This window comes from Pungitius pungitius, chromosome 6 (assembly GCF_949316345.1).
Source record: "Pungitius pungitius chromosome 6, fPunPun2.1, whole genome shotgun sequence".
NCBI classification, from domain to species: Eukaryota; Metazoa; Chordata; class Actinopteri; order Perciformes; family Gasterosteidae; genus Pungitius; species Pungitius pungitius.
Window position 1 is genome coordinate 1,923,965 of NC_084905.1, and position 19,120 is coordinate 1,943,084.

General features: G+C 43.8%; 1 protein-coding gene across 2 annotated transcripts in view; it reads left to right on the forward strand.

The window, feature by feature from the left end:
• Nucleotides 1–19,120, forward strand: part of brsk2a (BR serine/threonine kinase 2a) — a 134,744-nt gene that overhangs the window by 89,888 nt on the left and 25,736 nt on the right. For both annotated transcript variants that reach the window (XM_062563065.1, XM_062563066.1), the window contains exons 3-4: nt 12,068–12,153; nt 14,373–14,513. In XM_062563065.1, coding sequence (XP_062419049.1) covers nt 12,068–12,153; nt 14,373–14,513 — 227 coding nt within the window. The remainder of the gene's footprint in view (nt 1–12,067; nt 12,154–14,372; nt 14,514–19,120) is intronic.

Here is a 19,120-nt window from a genome sequence, read left to right on the forward strand (position 1 = left end):
AGGACAACAAGATGCCATTACCTTTAAATTGTCTTTCAAGGAACACATGCAGAGAGGAGCGCCTACTCTGATTGTTTGCTTATGAGCAGGAAAGCAGGAAGCGGATTCCTTTTTCTCACACTACAGGTTATCTGGGAAAAACGCTTCCGCTTTGCATCACCTCTGCGGCAGCATCGTTAGACTTTAGATGAACGGCTCTCCTCGCTCGACTATTGCCATTTGATAAACTGTCTGGTATTAATCAGCTTCTCGCTGTGTCAGTGCCTCTGTGACTTTTTCTCAGTCATGGCGGTCCCGCTCTCTTTTTAATCTCTTTCTGTTTGGCTCAACATGCAGTCGAATATTTTTCGTGAGGGAGGGACCGGGGGGCCTCGAGCGCTGAAATGCGCATGAATATTTGTCGCTGTAGTTGGTGGATCCATTGTGAAAGCGTGCCAGGAGAGACGATGGCAGTGACATAATGTCCCGACCCAGGTGTTGCGCATTGTGTTGTCCAGCAAAAGGAAAATGAACAGATGCCAAACACTGACAAGCTTTTGCTGAGGCAGCATTTCAGAGCCAATTACTGAACTCAGCCATTGTCACTCTTCTCTCAACTGCTTGTCCTTTGTGTGTGTGTGCTTGTGTGTGTGTGTGCTTGTGTGTGTGTGTGTGTGTGTGCAGGAGCAACTGAATTCCATTAAATGTTTGTCTTGAAAGTTTGGGATTGGATGCCAAAATCTATAATCCGTCACCAACATTTCCCTTTGCAGAGTGCGTGATGAGCAATGCCTGTATGGAAATGGTGTGTCTAGTTGATATACTGTACTACACTTTTTTTTCCGTGTGTCAGCATTTCCGTGTGTTATGGTGTGAGTATTGATTTGATCATTAGCACCTTACGGCTTCAATTCTAATTCCAAACAGCGGTGTCAATGATCTCTTCACCCGCGTGTTATTAATTATTGGGCACGAGGCGTTGTGCAACGCACTCAACATGGCGGTGGTTTTGCCACAGCAGCTGGACAGGTGTTCCTCGAATTCAGCCACCTTCCCATCATCCGCGTTTGCACAGCCTTCTGTGTCTGTTCTCCTTCCTGTCGGTGTGGCTGTCAGACTGTCAGGGCCGGCACTCTCCTGCAACACTTTGCAGACTGTGAAGTGTCACCTTTTAATATGCTAATGGTTTGGGTCCCCGTGGTGCCATTAGGGAAGAGTCTGACTCTCCTGGACAGGTGTGTGTGTACGTGCATGTGTGTGCAACACCGCTGACGACACACATATATGCATGCATGCATGCAGGCCTTGCACACAGAAGAGGATGAATTAATGTGTGTGCTTGTGTTATATGGACACACACACACATATTTTTTTGTGTATGCATAGGCCCCCCCTCCGGGACACTTGTCATCCTTCTATGTCGGTCTTTCACCCGACCGGCCTTGGTAATCAGGGGTCTGTGGACAAGAGGAGACGGGTTGAATTAATTGTGTCAGGATAGCAAGCACAGAGGTCTTTTATCCACTCACTGTGTGTTGAACTTTGTATAACTAGTGTTGAACTCTTTAGTCCACAGCCCCACAGGCTGGACCAGAAAGACACTGAATTTTCTTGGATAATGAATTTGTCTATGAACTTTGTCAGTTTGTTACCAGGGAATGAGCCTTGAATACTTCAAAGAGCGAGTGCAGCCCAATGTTTTTTTTTTTTTTTACCACTTCTAAGAGGAAGATTGGAGTTGGCTGAATGGCTGCCTGTCGTGTTTCAAGTGATGATGGAGAAAACGACAGAAAGGGAATACAAAGTATGTGCACATATGTGCCAGGCGTTGGCAAAGAGGGCAGACTGGAGCGTGGCAATCTGATACGAAGAGAAGCACAGGACTGACAGCGTACTGTATGTGAGAGAGAGAGCGAGAACCTGCTGAGAAAAGAGGTTTTTGTGTGTTTACCACGTCTCTTTCCCGTCAGGAGTCAGTGTGTTTGTTCTTGAACTCTTGTTAATGTGAAATTCACAAATATTTGGGCAATATATACGGAAAAATCACAAAGAACAGTTCAATTGGACCCATGCATTGTATAGTGAATATATAGAGAAACGTTTTATTTTGTAGAATTCCACCAAATGCTTGCACATTCTTGGGAATAAAAGTTTGAAATAAACGCAATTTCTATTCACAAAGAAATATTACAAACACTATCCTTGCTGGTGGCGGGAGACATTTTTGTGAAATAGAATTTGAGCCACATTCCTGACATTTTGGTACTAGCACAACAACAATTGTTATTCTTGGTACTTCCTTTTAGGAAATATAAATGTTTTTTTAAATGCCAATTGAAGCAGCCATATTCTAAGAAATCTTTGACTCATTAAGATGGAACCAAAACTGTTATATTTTAAATCCAAAATAATTGTAATAATAAAAACCTAAAAAGTAATCAGAGCAGAAAAAGCATTATGGTGCAGGTTAATATGTATCACTAATTTGTGTGCAACCTAAAGTGACCATTAGAACCCATTTTAATGAAGTACTTGTATAATCTAGTTTTTCCTCTGCATCCTTTAAGCATACAGAGGGCAGAGTGTTATTCTAATGCTAATGGAAAGCCATTAACTTTGTTTTTGCATTGATGCACAGAACTTATGGACTTATGGTGGAAAGACGTTTATTTAATCTTGCCACCACCTCAGTTAATCTGACCTGCTTTCCCTGCGAGCACGGCGCCTTATGTTATACCATATTACCTATCATTATATGCTGATTTTGGAGCCACTTCACTTATCCACCCTTTAGTCCCGGGTAGAGTTGCATTTTTCGCTAGCCGCTAGCACTAACGGCTAGCAGTGGCAGCGGAGTATCTTCGGCACGCAGTAGTCACTGTTGATGCCTGCTCGGTTTCTCCCTCTGAGCCAGTGAGCTGGTGGCTGCTGCTGCTGCTGCTGCTGCTGCTGCTGCTGCTGGGATAAGGACAACTAATTAGCCAGAGTTACTCTCTCTCTCCTCCTGGAGCAGCACAACTTCAAAGTCACTGCGCTGTCCCCAAGCCGAACGAGAGAAAGGAAGAGGAGGGGGGGCGGGGGGGGGGGGCATGGAGTGCAGGAGGAAGAGAGATAGAGGGGAGTGAAGAGTGTGTGTGTGTGTGTAGGTTTGTGTGCATGCAAGGAGGGTTAGAAAATGTGGTTCACACAAAAATCTCAACACTTTGGATGAGTGTGTCGTGAAGCAGACGTCGCTGCCCAGCTACACTGTCTCTGGTGGGGTGTTTTTGGTGCGTTAACTGTTAACTGTCCTCGATGTCACTCATCACATTTTGAGATGAGAAAAATGTGTGTACGTGTGCGAGCCAGAAGGGGAGTTTGGAGACGGAAAAGGCAGCAGCATAATTGGCCCCTGAAGCAAATAATTGAAGTGCTGAGGACACTGAAGGGAGAACAAGCAGCCGGCACCGCAACCAGGGCGGCGCACAAGTGCATCACCTGGGCCGGCTTGGACTATGAGGAACGCGGGTGAGAACGGAGACTCTCCTCTCATCAGCTGACCACGTCGGCACTGTTCTGGATGCGACTTGCGATGTGACGCACAGCATCAGAGATAATCATTTTAGAACTAAAAGGCAAGGTAAAAAGGTTGAACACGGCAAACCCTGCGCCGGGGAATTGCGGTGGGCGGGTGAGGAGCAGAAAGCCGCGGCGGCGGCGGATGAATCACACGAGGCCTAATCTCATTATCCCGACACCTCACTGGCAGCACAGTAGCTTTCTTTCCTCTGCCGTGGCTGCTCTTCTCCTAATGATTATAGATAGGACATTGTCTCCCAGTTCTGCTGTGCCTTGTGCTTGTGGGTTGGTTACAGAAAGCCCCCACCCCCCCCCCCCCCTCAACACTGCGCATGTTTGACTTTGTGTTTGTGGGAACAGGCGTCGGTGTGGCAGACGCACCTTTAGAATGAATGGGTTTCATATGTTGCGCCCCTGCGCGTTGATCCATCACGGTGCTGAGCCAGACACACGGTTGGATCTCAACAGGCTGACGGCAAAGAATCACCAGCTGTGCTTCTCTGTTACCTTTGTGGCTCGTTTGTGCCTCTTCGAAAAAAGATGGCTGAATGCCGATTTGTCCTTTTTTTTGGTTCTTTCATCTTTTAGGTACCTATGTGTGGTTTTCTTCAAACGGATGAGGCCGTTCAGAGCCCCTTTTTATAGGTTATTAGTCAACACGGAGCTCGTTCTACATCCGGATTTGGTTCCCAATCACCAATCCGGGTTTATGTTTACATCTGTACTTGACGAGGCTCCCCTGAAACGGAAATGGGGCAATAGATTTCACCCACAGGGGCACAAGAGGTTTGGGGGATTGTGGAGACGTTTCGGCACGCAGTCGTACCTTCGGGCCACATCACGTTTCATGCTATAAAATATGCCGTTGACTGAAGGAACCTGAAACATGAGCGTTTTACACAGTTCTGCCGCGTAGTTTGGCGCCCGGTGGCATCCCGGGGAAGGGAAGTGTGAAAGCGTTAGTGCTTGTGCTCACCGCGGTGACACGCCTCATCAAACGCACGCAGGGCCGTTTGACGGATTTTTACCTCACGCATGTCTTCTCCAGATAAAACAGAGATGAAGTGCTAGCAAAATAATGGAATGGAGGATAGCAGAACACAAGTTGTTGTTGCGGGATCCCCCATTGAGCTCGAGCAGGAGACAGACGGACGTCTAAACCGATGGCATTAGTCTCTCCTCTTCAAAGGCTGCTCGCTTGTCAGAGATGAAACGGCTTTGTTTGCTTTTTGTATTTGTGGTGTTGCTTTGGTCCTTTGCTCGGGAAAAGCACAAAGAAACAAACTTTTTACCCATTTCTTTCACCCTTAAGTTAAATGATGGTTTCATTGGGAGATCAGCATTCCCCTTCCAAGTTTAGTTTCTTTTTTTACGGTGTGTTTATTTCTTTGTTTTGCACTGGGATTTCTTACCTCTTTATAATACCTGTGGAGGCACTGAAGTGTGTTTTTCTTCTCTGCCACTGGGTATTGATCCTATTTCATCCATCTTGTTTGATAATGAATAGAGTGATAATTGAATAGGTGCATCATTTCCCCCTCAGAGAAAAAAACATGTCCAAATCTGTCTTTGTCATCTGTTTTCATATTGTGATGCTTCCATTTAAAGGCACAGACTTCTATTTATTTGCGTGCTATTGAGTGTTTTTATTTTATTTTCTATTGGTTTCGTGACTTAATATGAGACATTGTGTGTGTGTGTGTGTGTGTGTGTGTGTGTGTGTGTGTGTGTGTGTGTGTGTGTGTGTGCTCTGTGGCCTCTTCCCAAAGCTTTACAACACTAGAACTGATGGACAATGAAGTCACAGTTTGTGACAAATGTCATCTGACCTCTATTTATATACATTACCAGTCAAAGGTTTGGACACGTTTTCTTATTCAATTCAATGAGAAAGTGTTTCCAAACTTCTGACTGGCACTGTACATACTGTCATTGTAACAGCCTGTCCCCCCCGATGGAAGTTTTGGTGTGTATTAGTCTCACATGAGACGGGTTGTGGGGTGAATCACAGCTCGTGGACAAGCATGCTGAAGAGTACTGATGGCAGTACTACCCACCGGCCCACGTTGTAGATAGTCTAAAGCCTATTAAAGAGGCACATCCCTCATTATACAAAGATCTCATTTATTCTCTGCATGCATTTCATGAACTGATTTCATAGTGGAATGTACAGAGGAACAAATGTATTTTACAATATGTTTATGTTGTAAAGAAATTAGTACTTAAAGGATTAGCAAAATGTCGTAATTGTTTTTGGCTTTTCCATTGTATATTGCATTAAAAAATTACTTTTATCAAGATCATGCTGTACGGTAATGATACATAAAGATAAATAATGATCACTTGTGACCTACTAAGAGTGTATGGATGCATGTGTTTCTACAGAGACTGTGCCTGTATTTCTTCTTTTCCTCTTTCTGTTATGGGGCGTTTCTGCCTGTCAGCAAAGGCAGCCACAAAGGGCTGTGACCCCCCCATCCAGTAACGGCGCTCAGGGGGTGCAGCCCATTCTCATTCACCACCGCCCCCCAGTGACTGGTACCAAAGCACCCATTAAGCATGCACAGTCTTCCCCTCCCTCTCACAAACACATAATACATGTACTTTCGTACATGAGGTTTGCCTTTATTGGGTTAATTAGTATTCATACACCGTACCGTAAGAGCACAAGATTTTGCTTTTATGTCAAAGTTTCACGCCTAGAGTAACACTTATTGACGCTAAGAGTGCTTCCTGATTAAGTAGTTAGAGCTTTTTAAAAGTTATTTACAAAGTTTCAGGCCAATTTTGGTTGTTTCAGTTGACCGGTCTTACTACCGGACCTGTTGTATCTTCAGTATTGATTCCCTTTTCCCGGCTAACTATTGATCCGGCTCATGTGTCAATGAATAGGGCATGTATTCATATGTGGAGATAATTAGTTCACTGTTTGCTAATTAGTACTGTCTGCCCGAATAATTGCAGTAAATAGTCTTCAGGATGTTCATTACTGTGGTGTGGTTTGCTTATGTTGAATATTAAAGTGAGGCCCCCTTTTTCTATTCTGATCAATCAATTCTTCACTTTTTCAATTTTATCTTCACAATTTACCAAACAATGTAAAATCTTATACAGTAATTCCAGCATTCAACCACTGAAATTGATATTTGCAGAAAGGAAAAACGAAAGCTCTGCCTGATAAGGCAGCAGATATAATTTAATAAAAACATAAAATGTCCTCCTGGAATAATGGAGACAATTCCGTCTAAATCCACATGTAAATATTGACAACTGTGTGTGTGTGTGTGTGTGTGTGTGTATACACAGCTCTGCACCGTGTCTGTAGTGGGTGAAAAACATTTTTAGTAATCTACATTTCACATCTCCGACCAATCCAAGGTCACCTTGACGTCACCCCTCGCGTATAGTAACCCTCGCTTGGGGATCGAGTGCCTGAATGGACAAATTGACACGAAGACACTTCAGTTGGCCAACTCATAAACAAAAAAATCCTGGTGCTTTTGCAGAAAGACGCGCACGGCTCCCCACTCTACACAAGGGTCACGCACCTTTCACGCCCTCTCAGCCTGTCCCACTCCGCCCCGCCGTGCTGTTTTTTTTGAAGAGCTTCATGATTATACCCTTTGACCCCTGGATGCGGAGGATCTCTGGCATTAGACTCTATTAAGACCAAGGTTACCCAGGGACACGTCTGTTAGCGTGAAATGATGTGGTCTGCCACTGGTCTAAGTGGCGGCCTGATGGATCCGTCAGCAGGACTCGCACATTGCCGTGATTAGGGAGATAGAATAAGAGAAAAGAAGATTATATGGGAAGGATAAGAGAGAAGAAGGATGGAGAGTAGGAGTGTCAGAATTGGTCTTGGGTGGGAAAGGGGGTAAGGGAGGGAGATGGATAAAGGATAAGGACTAGCGAGCTAGCGGAGGCCGTGTCCACATCGATTTACATGTCTCTGGCATTGATCAAACTCCCCCGTGTAGGGAATTTACCTCCTCTTCACAAAGGATGACTGATACAGTGATTATCAGAAAAAACCTGTGGCGGTGTGTGTGTGTGTCTGTCTGCGCCTCCACATGTGTTTGTGTATTTGGGAGGTCCACAGGGTGGAGGGGAAACACGAGAAGCGAGTGAGATTTATTCCAGAACATAATCAGACAAATGATATTTTATTTTGCATTTAGCTTAGCGCCCCGCTGGAGAAAACACAACTACCCAACAAATGATGCTAAATCCATTTCTGTCCATTTTTTTAAAGAAATCTTTGGATATTCAGGTTCTGTCAGGAACAAATGTCTTGAAGTCGGGGGGGGGGGGCAGGCATTCACCTGAACACAGGTAGACTGCGTTGGCGTTTGCCCTTGGAAACTATGTCCTTCCCTCCCACAAAGTCACAAAGACTCGCGCGACAAACTCCTTGGCATCAACTCGCCCGTGCACAGAGACGCACGCGGCAGCTTGGCCACCCTCTGGTCCTGGTGGGGGGGGAAAAACCGCAGATTCTGCCCTGCTCGCTCGCGGACCCGACATATGGATGGATGGATGGATGGACGGAGGTGGCTCGTGACTTGTGTGTACAGTGCGTTTGCATCGTGGGTTAACGCGTCCACATGTCACAAGGGGAAAAACTGGACGTCGAGCTGACTGGCTTTTGTCCGTGAGCCAGTAGCCAAGCTGTGCCGTCTTCTCCCCTTCTGCTCACTGGCAGTTGGACCCTTCTCTCCGGCCATCGCCCGATCCACCTTATTACTCCTTCAGCCGTATGCTATCTGATGTGGTTGGTAAACCCCACCGTACTCTTTTCAATATTAAAGTATTCCTTTTATTAATTGGTTAGTGAAGGTGAAATCAATCAAAAGGGATTGTCAAGATGAGTCATAAAACTATTATTCAGTAAAATGCAATAAAGAAAAATACTGCGATTCACTGTAAAAGTAGCTCCATGGTAAAAAATATATTTTTTATTTTCACCTGCTACAGAAGTTTTGTCTGTAATCCACTAAATTCCTCGATTGTCACGTGCTTTTAACGCCTAATACTGCTGCCTCATTGCTTTACCTGTTATTATTTCCCTCTCTGTAGGGCCTTTTGCTGTAAGGCGCTGCTAAAAAGGTTATCCTCTCCTCATGTTGTGTTAATTAACAACAAAAGAGGCTGCAAGACTCAAGGGTATACAACCTGGCACCGCCATCTTGTTCTCTTTGTGTCTGTCCCTTTTTATAAATGTATTTTAGTCTTTCCACGTGCCGATAACTGCACGGCTTACTCTTCATCCCTCTCACATTAACTCATCTTTCCTCTGTCTCTCTCGTTTTTCTTTCCGCGCAGCAGCTCTTGCATGCACGCTAGCTCCCGTGTTAGCACAGCCACCCACTGCTTTGACACACATGGCCGCCCTCTTGACTTTGATCTTCAGATCTCAGAATCAAGGGACCATTCACCCCGCCCGCCCCGGGGGGGGAGGGGGGGGGGGGACGTGACAGAAATGTCTGTGTTTTCCTTCTGTGTACGTGAGCCAGAAAGGGAGCGAGATGCAATAAGTGGAGAGTGAGAGACGACGGAACGGCTTCTTTGCGTTGGATTGCTGTGTGACGTGTGTGACACGAATCTAATCTCTGTGCGTCGTCGTCGTCGTTGTTGCTGCATCTCTCGCCTGTCTGCGATCTTCTGTCCTCTGCCGCTAGATTCTAAGCCACAGCGATCAAACCATTGAGGTCGGCAATCGTTCCTTTTTCCGGTCCGTAGAGCCATTTCGGATCCGGGGCTGTGATTTAAAGAATCAATAGCGAGTTGATGCAGCTACGCTAAACTGGCCACAATCCTTTCAGTTTGAAGTGTGCAGTCACTCACTCACACATTGTTTCTTTTTTTCTGTTATAAACTACCATCTGCACCTGCAAATTACACCACAATTACAATGCAATGAATCACGTCAACATGAACATTAAATTCCAGGGTGAAGAGAGTGCTGCTCTAGCTTTAATTATTTAGGAAAGGAATGCAGTTTCTTAGAGCCTGGTCAGGCATTGCTTTTAATTTGTGTTTGCCTTTACAGAAATGACCAGTTTTCTGACATATTGATTTACGTGCGGCAGGATACGACACTGATGGTAAACCGTGTGTTTCAAAGTGTTGCCAATCAGTCCGCCCACTAATGGTCTCCTGTTCAGAGATCTCCTGGTAATGATGTCGACTCCACAGACAACGTACTTAACGGAACAAATTATCTCCCCGTCAAATGGCTGACTTGGGTTAGTGTCAGTCCTCGCAGTTTTGTATTCCTCTGATTTTTGATTAGGCGTCTTTTTTTTCTTCTTTTTTTTTTACCGCTTCTTCCTCTTGAAAAAGAAAAGGAGCGCAAATTGGCATTATATTGAACTACTGAACCCACAAAGAACAGAAGAAAGATGAGAAGAGCCGGCGTGCGTTCATCAAACCCGCCGTCCATCTGTCCAGGTGCTCGCGCGTCGTCTTGGTGAAAGGTGTCCAAGCGGCTGCTAATAAAGGCTTAATGAAGTGCCATGGAGATGTGGGGAAGGCTGTCCACACTCACAGATGTGAAACCTAATGAGAGCGCGTGAAGCCATGTAAAGAAGCCAAGGAAGCAGATGACCACCTGGCCTGTATTCCAGCAGGAAGTTATGGAGCTTTAGGATGTGTGTGTGTGTGTGTGTGTTTGCGGCCTGGATAATGAATGACCAAACGAGTGTATATACAAAGATTTTGTGGTTGGTGTTTTTCCATATTCAAAAAAAAAAAAAAAAAAGGAAATTTATGTACAATTGTCATTTAATGAAACCGTAGAACTAAGGTTGCACCACAGATTTACATCAACGTGTTCAATCATAAGCTAATGTTGCAATAAGTGGTAAGTTGTACAGTTAAGTCTTCACATTAAGCCTCATTTCTCGCATTTCAATTAACTGAAAAGGAGGCGCTTAGAGGAAGCTTAAGAAGCCAGCTGCTGGCTCTGTAGCACTTCGACAGCTCATTTCTCCCGGAGTCCTGGGTGGCATTAGTCTCTCTGCAGGGATCCCCCCCCCCCCCCGCCGCCGCCGGCTAGCTAGCTATCCGCCGAGGGCTCCTTCCTCCAGAACAACCCACCTTCGCCTCGGGTGAGAAAGTGGCTGATTAGCGCTCATTAGCCCTCTGGATTAGCCCCGATTAGCCCAGCCGGTATTCCCACTGTTTCTCCATGCGAATGCTTATTACGCATTTAGCACTTTACCCTTTCCAGAGGTGCAGTGTGCCCAGCTGAAGTCCCATGGCTTCATCACACACCTGACGACGGGTACGGGTGGTAATATTTGGGCACAGGATACTCACCAAAATTGTGTCAAGGAAAGGTAGAGTGGGGGGGGGGACGTGGCCGGTCAAGCACACAACTTTGTGGCAGTTTTCAACAATCAAAGATTTGACTTCATTCCGTGTGAGTGTCCATAAAGTTAAGCCCCAGTTTGAAATTGAAGCAGCTCGAAGGCTGTCACAGGAAAGTGACAAAGTGAAATTGACTTTGATGAGATGAGGCACAGGAGCCTTTTACCTCGGGCCGTCCTCTCATCGCCAGCATTGTCAGTCGAGGCTACACACACACACACACACAGAGGGCGGTGGAGAGGATGGGGCGCAAAGGTGGAGGAGAAGGCTGAGGGGATGACCCCGAGGAGCGGAGCAGGAGTGCTGCACAGGGGGCTGAAGATCACCGTCGGCTTCTGTCGAAGTCGGTTTTCAGAGCTGTGCGCGCCGACTCTCGAAGACGCTGACACAAATCCAAACTGATCGGCTTGATTTTGGTGGAGTGCAGCTCGGTGCACTGTGTATGTCTCTCAGCTGCTTTGTCAGCGGGGGGGGGAAAAAAAAAACAACAACCTGAATTTAGGAACTTGCGTGGACTCAGCCATCTGCTTGAACACAGTGTTGTGTTCATATACTGTGTGCTTCTTCTGGGAGACGTTGATGTAGCTAAGTGGACACTTTGACCCCAATTCATCCTGAGGCTGGTGCTCTTCATGGACATAAATGTCTGTCTCTGACAGGTCACACTACTTCATGCGTCTTGCTAAACCAATCGGATTTATGTTCACCTGAAGAAAACCACTGGCTATGAAATGTGATTGCAAAGCATTCAGCTCTGTTTTTTTTTTTTTTTTACTGCGCGGGAGAGGAGAGGACGCTCTCAACATTAAGATAACACACAGACGTGCGGTTTTCCTCCAGCTTTTGAAGCAAACTACTATTTTCCGCCTGAGACAGCAGCCGTGGCCTGGATGCCAACCAGTGTGGTCAAACTTTATCTCTGTCCTTTAGGTCGGCAAAAACCGCCCGTCAGCTCCTTTCGCTGGTTCTTGGCTTATTCCTGTCAGGGTCCGTCTCACGTGTACTTCGGTTTAGGCAGCAGTGACAGGAGAGTGGAATTTTAGGGCTACAGGTTGGGACAATTACTGCCAGAGTTGTATTTTTAGGAAGTTAAAGGTGTTGATGTAGAGCTAATCATGTCTCTTTTCATCCCTCCCTCTTTCTCTCTGTCATACAGGTGGAGCGAGAAATAGCTATCCTGAAGCTTATAGAACACCCGCATGTTTTAAAGCTACATGATGTCTACGAAAATAAAAAATACTTGTAAGTATCACCAATGGATTGTGTACCAGTTTTGACGCATGCCAAATAATACAAAATCATAAAACTACTGCACACTTTAAATGATTGTTTGTATGCAAATGTCTGTTCTTGCTCTTTTTAAATGTCACGCATTGTTTTTTTTTCCCTCATACATTCGATTCGAGAGCAAAGATCATGGCCTTGGAGGGGCGGATACTCCTTTAGCGTTGACGCGAAGCGTTTCATTTGGAACCAGGGCTCTAATGGTCCTCTTATGGAGACAAAGTCTCCCTATAAAAACGCCACGATAGGCTCATCGGAGGCGACGCCATGGCATTAAGAAACATTAGCCGTGCACAGTGGCACGTCTGCGTTTGTAGCAAACACTCAGGCGTGTTTTTCGACATCATCAGTGGTGAGCGACAAGCCCATCAGTGGCTCATCGTCGCGCTCTTGATCCATACGGGATTCTTGGTCAACCGAATCCAATTAGTTCTCCTCGTGAGCCTCACAGGCCAAATGGGATTGGACATGCGTCACTCGACATGTCATCCTTTGACTTTAAAGGAATGGTATAAATGTTGTGATTTATCGTATAATTGGATTATTTGAATCACATTTTGTGCCCATTGCGTCGTTACTTTTGACATTGGGTGACTAAAGTCAGAGGCGGACAAATAGCTTCAATCACCATTGACTTGAGTACACGCCGTGCTTAACTTGCATAACTCGGAGATCCAAGTTGTTTTGATTGTTTCTCAGATATAGACACTTCAACGAGGTTAGACAAAATGCATGTTTTTGAGCTATTAAGATTCATTATGCTCCTAATATTTATTGATAATTCATTTCTCGAATATGAACAAATGATCAAATCATAATGTTGATAGCAATTATACCTTTGAGAATAAGAAATGGTCACAAAGAAATGCTGAATAGAAAAGTCCAACATTCACTACATCTCGGCATCGCTTGTTGGAAACCGTAAATTGTTAATAATTGTACGACAACAGATTGAAAAGAAGCATTTGTTAAAATCTGTGTAGCATTAGAGATATCCTCACCTGTTTTAGTAAAGCTCCACACACACACACACTGGATCCTACAACTCCTATAATTTAATTTGCTAAAAGGTCTTATCAGACCATACTAGCCTCATCAAATTCCACTTTGTTGAAACTCAACCCCTGTGCTTTTTAAATATATTAAAACCTTGAGCTTTTACAAAACTCCCCTTTCAGAGCCAAACTGTTCCAAAGTGCTACCGATGAAGTGTAAACTTGTTGGTAACGTGCTACATTCATAATAAACAACCAAACAAACCCATGTGGTGCCTGAAGACGCATCTCCCAGGGGCAGAGAGAGCAGAAATAGTGTATTTCATCCCCTGTCTGGGCTTTAATTCAGGGGGCAGGGCAGCGCTGGCTTGTGCCCACAGATGAAGCTTTAAGGTCTGGCCAGCTGAGATTAATCCTCTCCTTGTGCCCTTGAAGTCTCAGAAAAGCCCACCTACACAGGCTCAAAGGCCACCTGAAGAATGACGTTGTAAAATGTTACAGCAGGGACCGTTGTGTGTGTGTGTGTGTGTGTGTGTGTGTGTGTGTGTGTGTGTGTATAGGCTCAAGTTAGAGGAACGTAAAAGAGGAATGAACTTACAATGCAAGCACTGTGTTGGTACAGCAAGGATGTTTCCTCCAAAATCTTCGTATCCATCTGTTTTTTTCTTGATTAAAAGATTTCTAAAATAAAGATTGTAAGGGAAGCTTACAATCAGTTTTTTAAATACCTCACGTCTAAGAGATTTTTCCTTTTTTCCAAAGTGTTATGCTCCTTTATCTTCCCTCCGGTGCCTGCCGATGGAGGCAGAGTGTATGTGATATATCAAAGCCCCTTCACATATTTGTGAAACATATGCTTTACTCTGACTGTGGGACGAGCCTAAAGATGACACAATGGAAAATAAACTTTAAAACCGGGTATGACTTTGGGGAGATTTGTGTAAACCAGCTCAGAGGGAACTATTTTCCCTGCATTGCTCCAGTTCTTCGTGCTTCCTCTGAGGTCAGGGACGTCGATCTTTCTTCAGTTTTAAAGGGCTCTGTAGATAAAACCGTTGTTCCTGTTCCCGCAAATGAGATCTTTATTTTATTCATGTGCTTTTTTTTTTTAATGCTGTTATACTCCTTTGTATGTGTATTACTTGGGCTGATTTTTCCATTTTCACTCTGTCTGTTTCTCAGGTACCTTGTGCTAGAACATGTGTCTGGGGGTGAGCTGTTTGACTACTTGGTGAAGAAAGGCAGGTTAACACCTAAAGAGGCCAGGAAATTCTTCAGACAAATCATGTCTGCACTGGATTTCTGCCACAGTCATTCCATATGGTAAGTGTGCAAAAAAAATCCCCAAAACCTGCATTCACTAGCTGCTAGAAAACATGCACGATGTGGAAATAAGAATCTCAATGAAGTGGACTACAGTACGCAGAGGTTTACCAATGCGGTTTCAAACGTGATTGACGTACATATTGGCAGGATTTGGGTTTTTACGACAATAAAAATCCTATTCAGTGTCTTCATACAACGGTCATATACATTTAAAAAGACAAATGATCCTATAAACAAGCATACCCACCGGCATAACAAAGTCAATTTGGTTGTCATGCAACATTGATCAAATAACGAGGTCCCAAATAATGAATTCTAAAAAGACACCGATTGTTCCCGGAGTTATTCTACTAAATCTTTATCATTTTATTCATAGCTTTGAGCACTTGAAATGGAGATTACAGAACTGAGAAAACTTGATATTGCTTGTTATGAAATGATTCATTCTTTTACCTTTCTTAAAGTTTCTATTGCTACATCCAGACATGTCAGAGACGCATATCGCCTCATGTCTGGTGAAACAACTGTACGCACATGGAGCGTTTGGCCTGTAGCAGATCGATAGAGAGGTTCCACATGTAGCTACTGCTCCGGCATCGTTTTTTTTTAACTGAGTTGAAGCGACTCTTTTGTTAGCAGACAATGCAATTTCTTTTCTTTTTTGTTTCCCCAGTGTTGAGTCATTGTGTTTGTTCAAATGTGCTTCCCGGTTGTTACTAATGTGATTCAATGTGTTTGTCTTCAGGGGGTAATTTAACTTGTAGGCAATCATATACACTGCAGAAGTCAAACATGTCAGCGGGAGCTGATTCACAGCGCTCATTTGCGTGTCAATGTGTGTGTGTTTCTTGGATTCACTTGTGATCCTTAAAGCAGAGAGTGCGGCTCTTAATTTGACCGCAGAGCAGAATGAATTTAAGTGTATCTAGCTTTAACTTTGTACAGATAGGTGAGATCATAAAAACTTAAATAAAACTGCATCCCACTAACAACTCACAAAAAAAAAATAATCTGGAACCATGTGCAAACTCATTTTTGATGGTAGACCATGTAGGTGCTAGATCATTCTTGGTAATGGTCACTGGAATAAAGTTTCATTCCAATCTGTAATTTAAACAAAAAGAAGGTTAACTTTATCAACGGGTCTCATTCTCAGATTAAAAACATAATTAGTTATAGTTATGTTACGATATAACCCTGGAATGAGAGGGGTTTTTGGTCATTTGATTCATGACTTTAATAAATGTCATAGGTCATAGGTTTTATACCGAGGTGCAAAGTGCTGGAGAGAGCAAGAGAGACTTTTTTTTTCCCTTGTCTCGGCATAGTTTAGGATATTTGAAAGTTTAGCTTCCTACTGACTACTGGAATCTGGTAAATAAAAAGCATTAAATAATCCCGGGTGTAGAGTACTGAATGCCTGCAAGACAGATTTACACTATGTTCCACGGCAGTTATAATTAAACAGGCTAGTCATGGAATGATTTGGTATGGTTGAATTTTGTGATCAGATATGCTTCATATTCTACAACAAAACGGTCCAACCTGAATGAAATGTGAGTTAGAAGTATCTGGGAATCAAAGTGCATGGATGGATATAGATGACCCTATAGCAACCCTTCTCACTTCAATATAAATCATTTCTGCCATTTCTGCCCATTGGAAGGGCTTCCTTCTCTCTGTGATTCACTGTGCATAATGGGGCAAACACATGCTTCTTAACCCTCCGCCTCTTCCGCATACCTCCCATTTTCACTTTGTCCCACTGCCTCGTGCTTCCGTGCTCTGCTCACGTCATGAGGCAGATGGATGTATGGAACGGTATGAAAGGGTGGAGAGTTGTTTATGACTCGGTGTTTCCACTAGCTCATTCCTTCTTCTTTTTTCGCGGAAGAAGATTGAGGGGAGAAAAGGTGACGCACACAAGGATAACTGACGAGGGAGATGAGGCATAGATGGTAAAAACAGACATGGGAAAGGCTTTGTCAGTAGAACATAGTTATACCGAGGTAGGGAGAGAAATCTTCTCTCACCGTGTCTTTTGCTCTTTCCACTTCACAAAGAAAAGTCTCGTTTGGGTATCATTAGTAAAGCCAATTCCAACGGGAGATTTGCCATGTATGACTCACACGATTGAGAACACAACCCACGTGATGATTTTTCGTTCATCCATGGAAACATTTCCCATTCAATCCCTCTGCTGGAAGGTCCAAGGTCAGGGTCAGCGAGCCACAGGACAGAACTCCTACAGCTGCTTCGGATTCAGTTGCTGCTCATATTCCCGGGAAGACAGATGTTAATAATAGAGATTAAAAAAAATGTCCATGTTTACCTGAGGAGGAATCCCCGAAAACCGCTTTGAATGCATCTTGTCACTTTTGACATTCAACCAAGTCCACATCTGCTACACAGTCGACGTTTTCCATAGAAGTCAATGTGGCCGTCGGTCTTCATTCTGAAGAGCGTGTTGTTCTTTTGTTTTTAGCCAGTTAGAAACATATTAACATATGAGAGGATAATTTGCATGTGTCAGAGTCTACACATCTGGTAACCTTTTTATTATTATGTCATCATAGAAGAAGCCCAAAGCGTCATGATACATGCTCACACAATCAGACGTCCCGTTTATGCCCAACAGACATTGTCTCATTTGTTTCCTCCTCCTTCAGGTGCACAAACAAACACCTGGTCCAGAAGCCACATTCAACCCACACAGTGGCATAATCATGCACATCATCCATATCCGCATTTACATTCGGTTTCCCTCTGTCATTAGCTGCTGTATCTTATATTCTATATTCTATATTTATTCTATATATATTCTAAGGGTGTGGAGAGGGCCTCAGTCCAGAGCCTCACTCTCTCATAGCTCCACACATTATAAGTAGTATACTTAAAAGAACAGTTTGTAACATTTAGTGGGATGTATTTGCAGTAAATAACAATTTCAGTGTGTGTGTTTTTGCGCGCATAGATGCAATTTTTCCTTTTAGGTTTTGCACTGGTTTTCTTTAGATTGAGGTTTGACTTTTAATTATGGCGTCATGTTGCGCTCTGGATGTTTTGATAGGAACTTGCCACCAGCTGTTTACCTCGATGCTCCCAGCTCCTAGTATTAGCATAAAGGTGCATGGAAACACACACACACACACACCTTGTGTTTCTCATCTTTTCCTCTTTCCACAGCATGCAGTTCATGTTGGCCTCTGTGTCCTCCTCCATCCTCTTTGCGTCCAACCCTCTATCGATAGCAGCCGAGGGTTTTCAGCTCTGTTTTGTGGGTTTTTAGGAGAGTTTCCCTCAGATGACGGCCTGACTGTCGATCTGCCTCCGTGCAGAAAGCCTGCACTTATCATCATGATGGCTGATGGCTGCTGCTAACAACACAGAATGGAAATCCTTTTCTTTGCTTCTCTCTTGTCCCTCCTGGATCTTGTAAAATGTTCTGATATTTTTACTCCACTGTAAAGACGGTGATCGCATCAAGCAAGCGTTGAGGTGTAACTGGGTGAAAGGAGGGAGGTTGGTTATTAGAGGGGATGGGTAAAACAGGTATGTATAACGGAGTTAGAATAAGGAAACCTGAAGAAGTGAGTTGGCTTATGATTTTGGGGAGAATTTATTTATTTTTATTTATTTATTCATTCATTCATTTATTTGGCAGGGACAATGGCCACTAGTCAAACGTTGGCCAAAGAGCTTAATTCCCATCTGCTGTCCACGGACAGGTGTTTTGTTTTCTCATAAGGAAATTAAGATTAAAAGTCATAGAAAAGAAAAGTGTGCAACAAAGCAGCAAATTTGCTTGTGGTTGCAAGGGGAATTGTAGCGAGAAAGTAAATTATAAGGTAATAATAAGGTAAGTAGTACTAATAGTAATAAGGTAAATAAAATAACCAGTTTTACTTTAGATAATTATATTCACTCACATCATTTTGGTATCAAGGACAGTGGACCACTTTAACATCTGCACCATCATATGTGAATTGGGTGCCTGATGTTACTATGGGTGTTTTTGACAGCATTACCTTTCTGATTATTTATCACAAAACCAGCTATCATTGTCATCCTACTTTTTTGTCACTGCATTAGACGCCACAATTCAATGCAGAACCCCGTTGGAATTGATAGAAGTGCACCAGATGGCACCAGATGCAATTCTACCCTGGAACCAGTCACTGGAGTGGGAAATCTTCTGTGTAAAATATAATATGTTGTGCCTTCCTTTTCGATTCTAATCCAGTTTAAATGCAAATGGTGTAAGAGGAGACTACTGAAAATACGTAGGCCACCAGTATGAAGAGAAAAAGGCTCCTGCTGCTCTGTAGCTGTACGTGGACCAGAAGTGATGTGATGGAGGAAAAAGCCTTCAACTTTTGGCACTTAACAACAAACTGTCCGCTTGTGAAATTGACTAATTAGAAAACACATTCAAAGTAAATGTTGATATTTGCATCAGTATCAGTTGACATAAGGCAGTATATTCAGAGCAGGGTAGGCTGTTTGGTGCCCACCAACCGCTGTAGTTTTTTGTATATTCCAGTAGGGAAATGATATTAGCATGAACTCCATGGCCTGTTTTATGTGTTTTCCCTGAACCAATC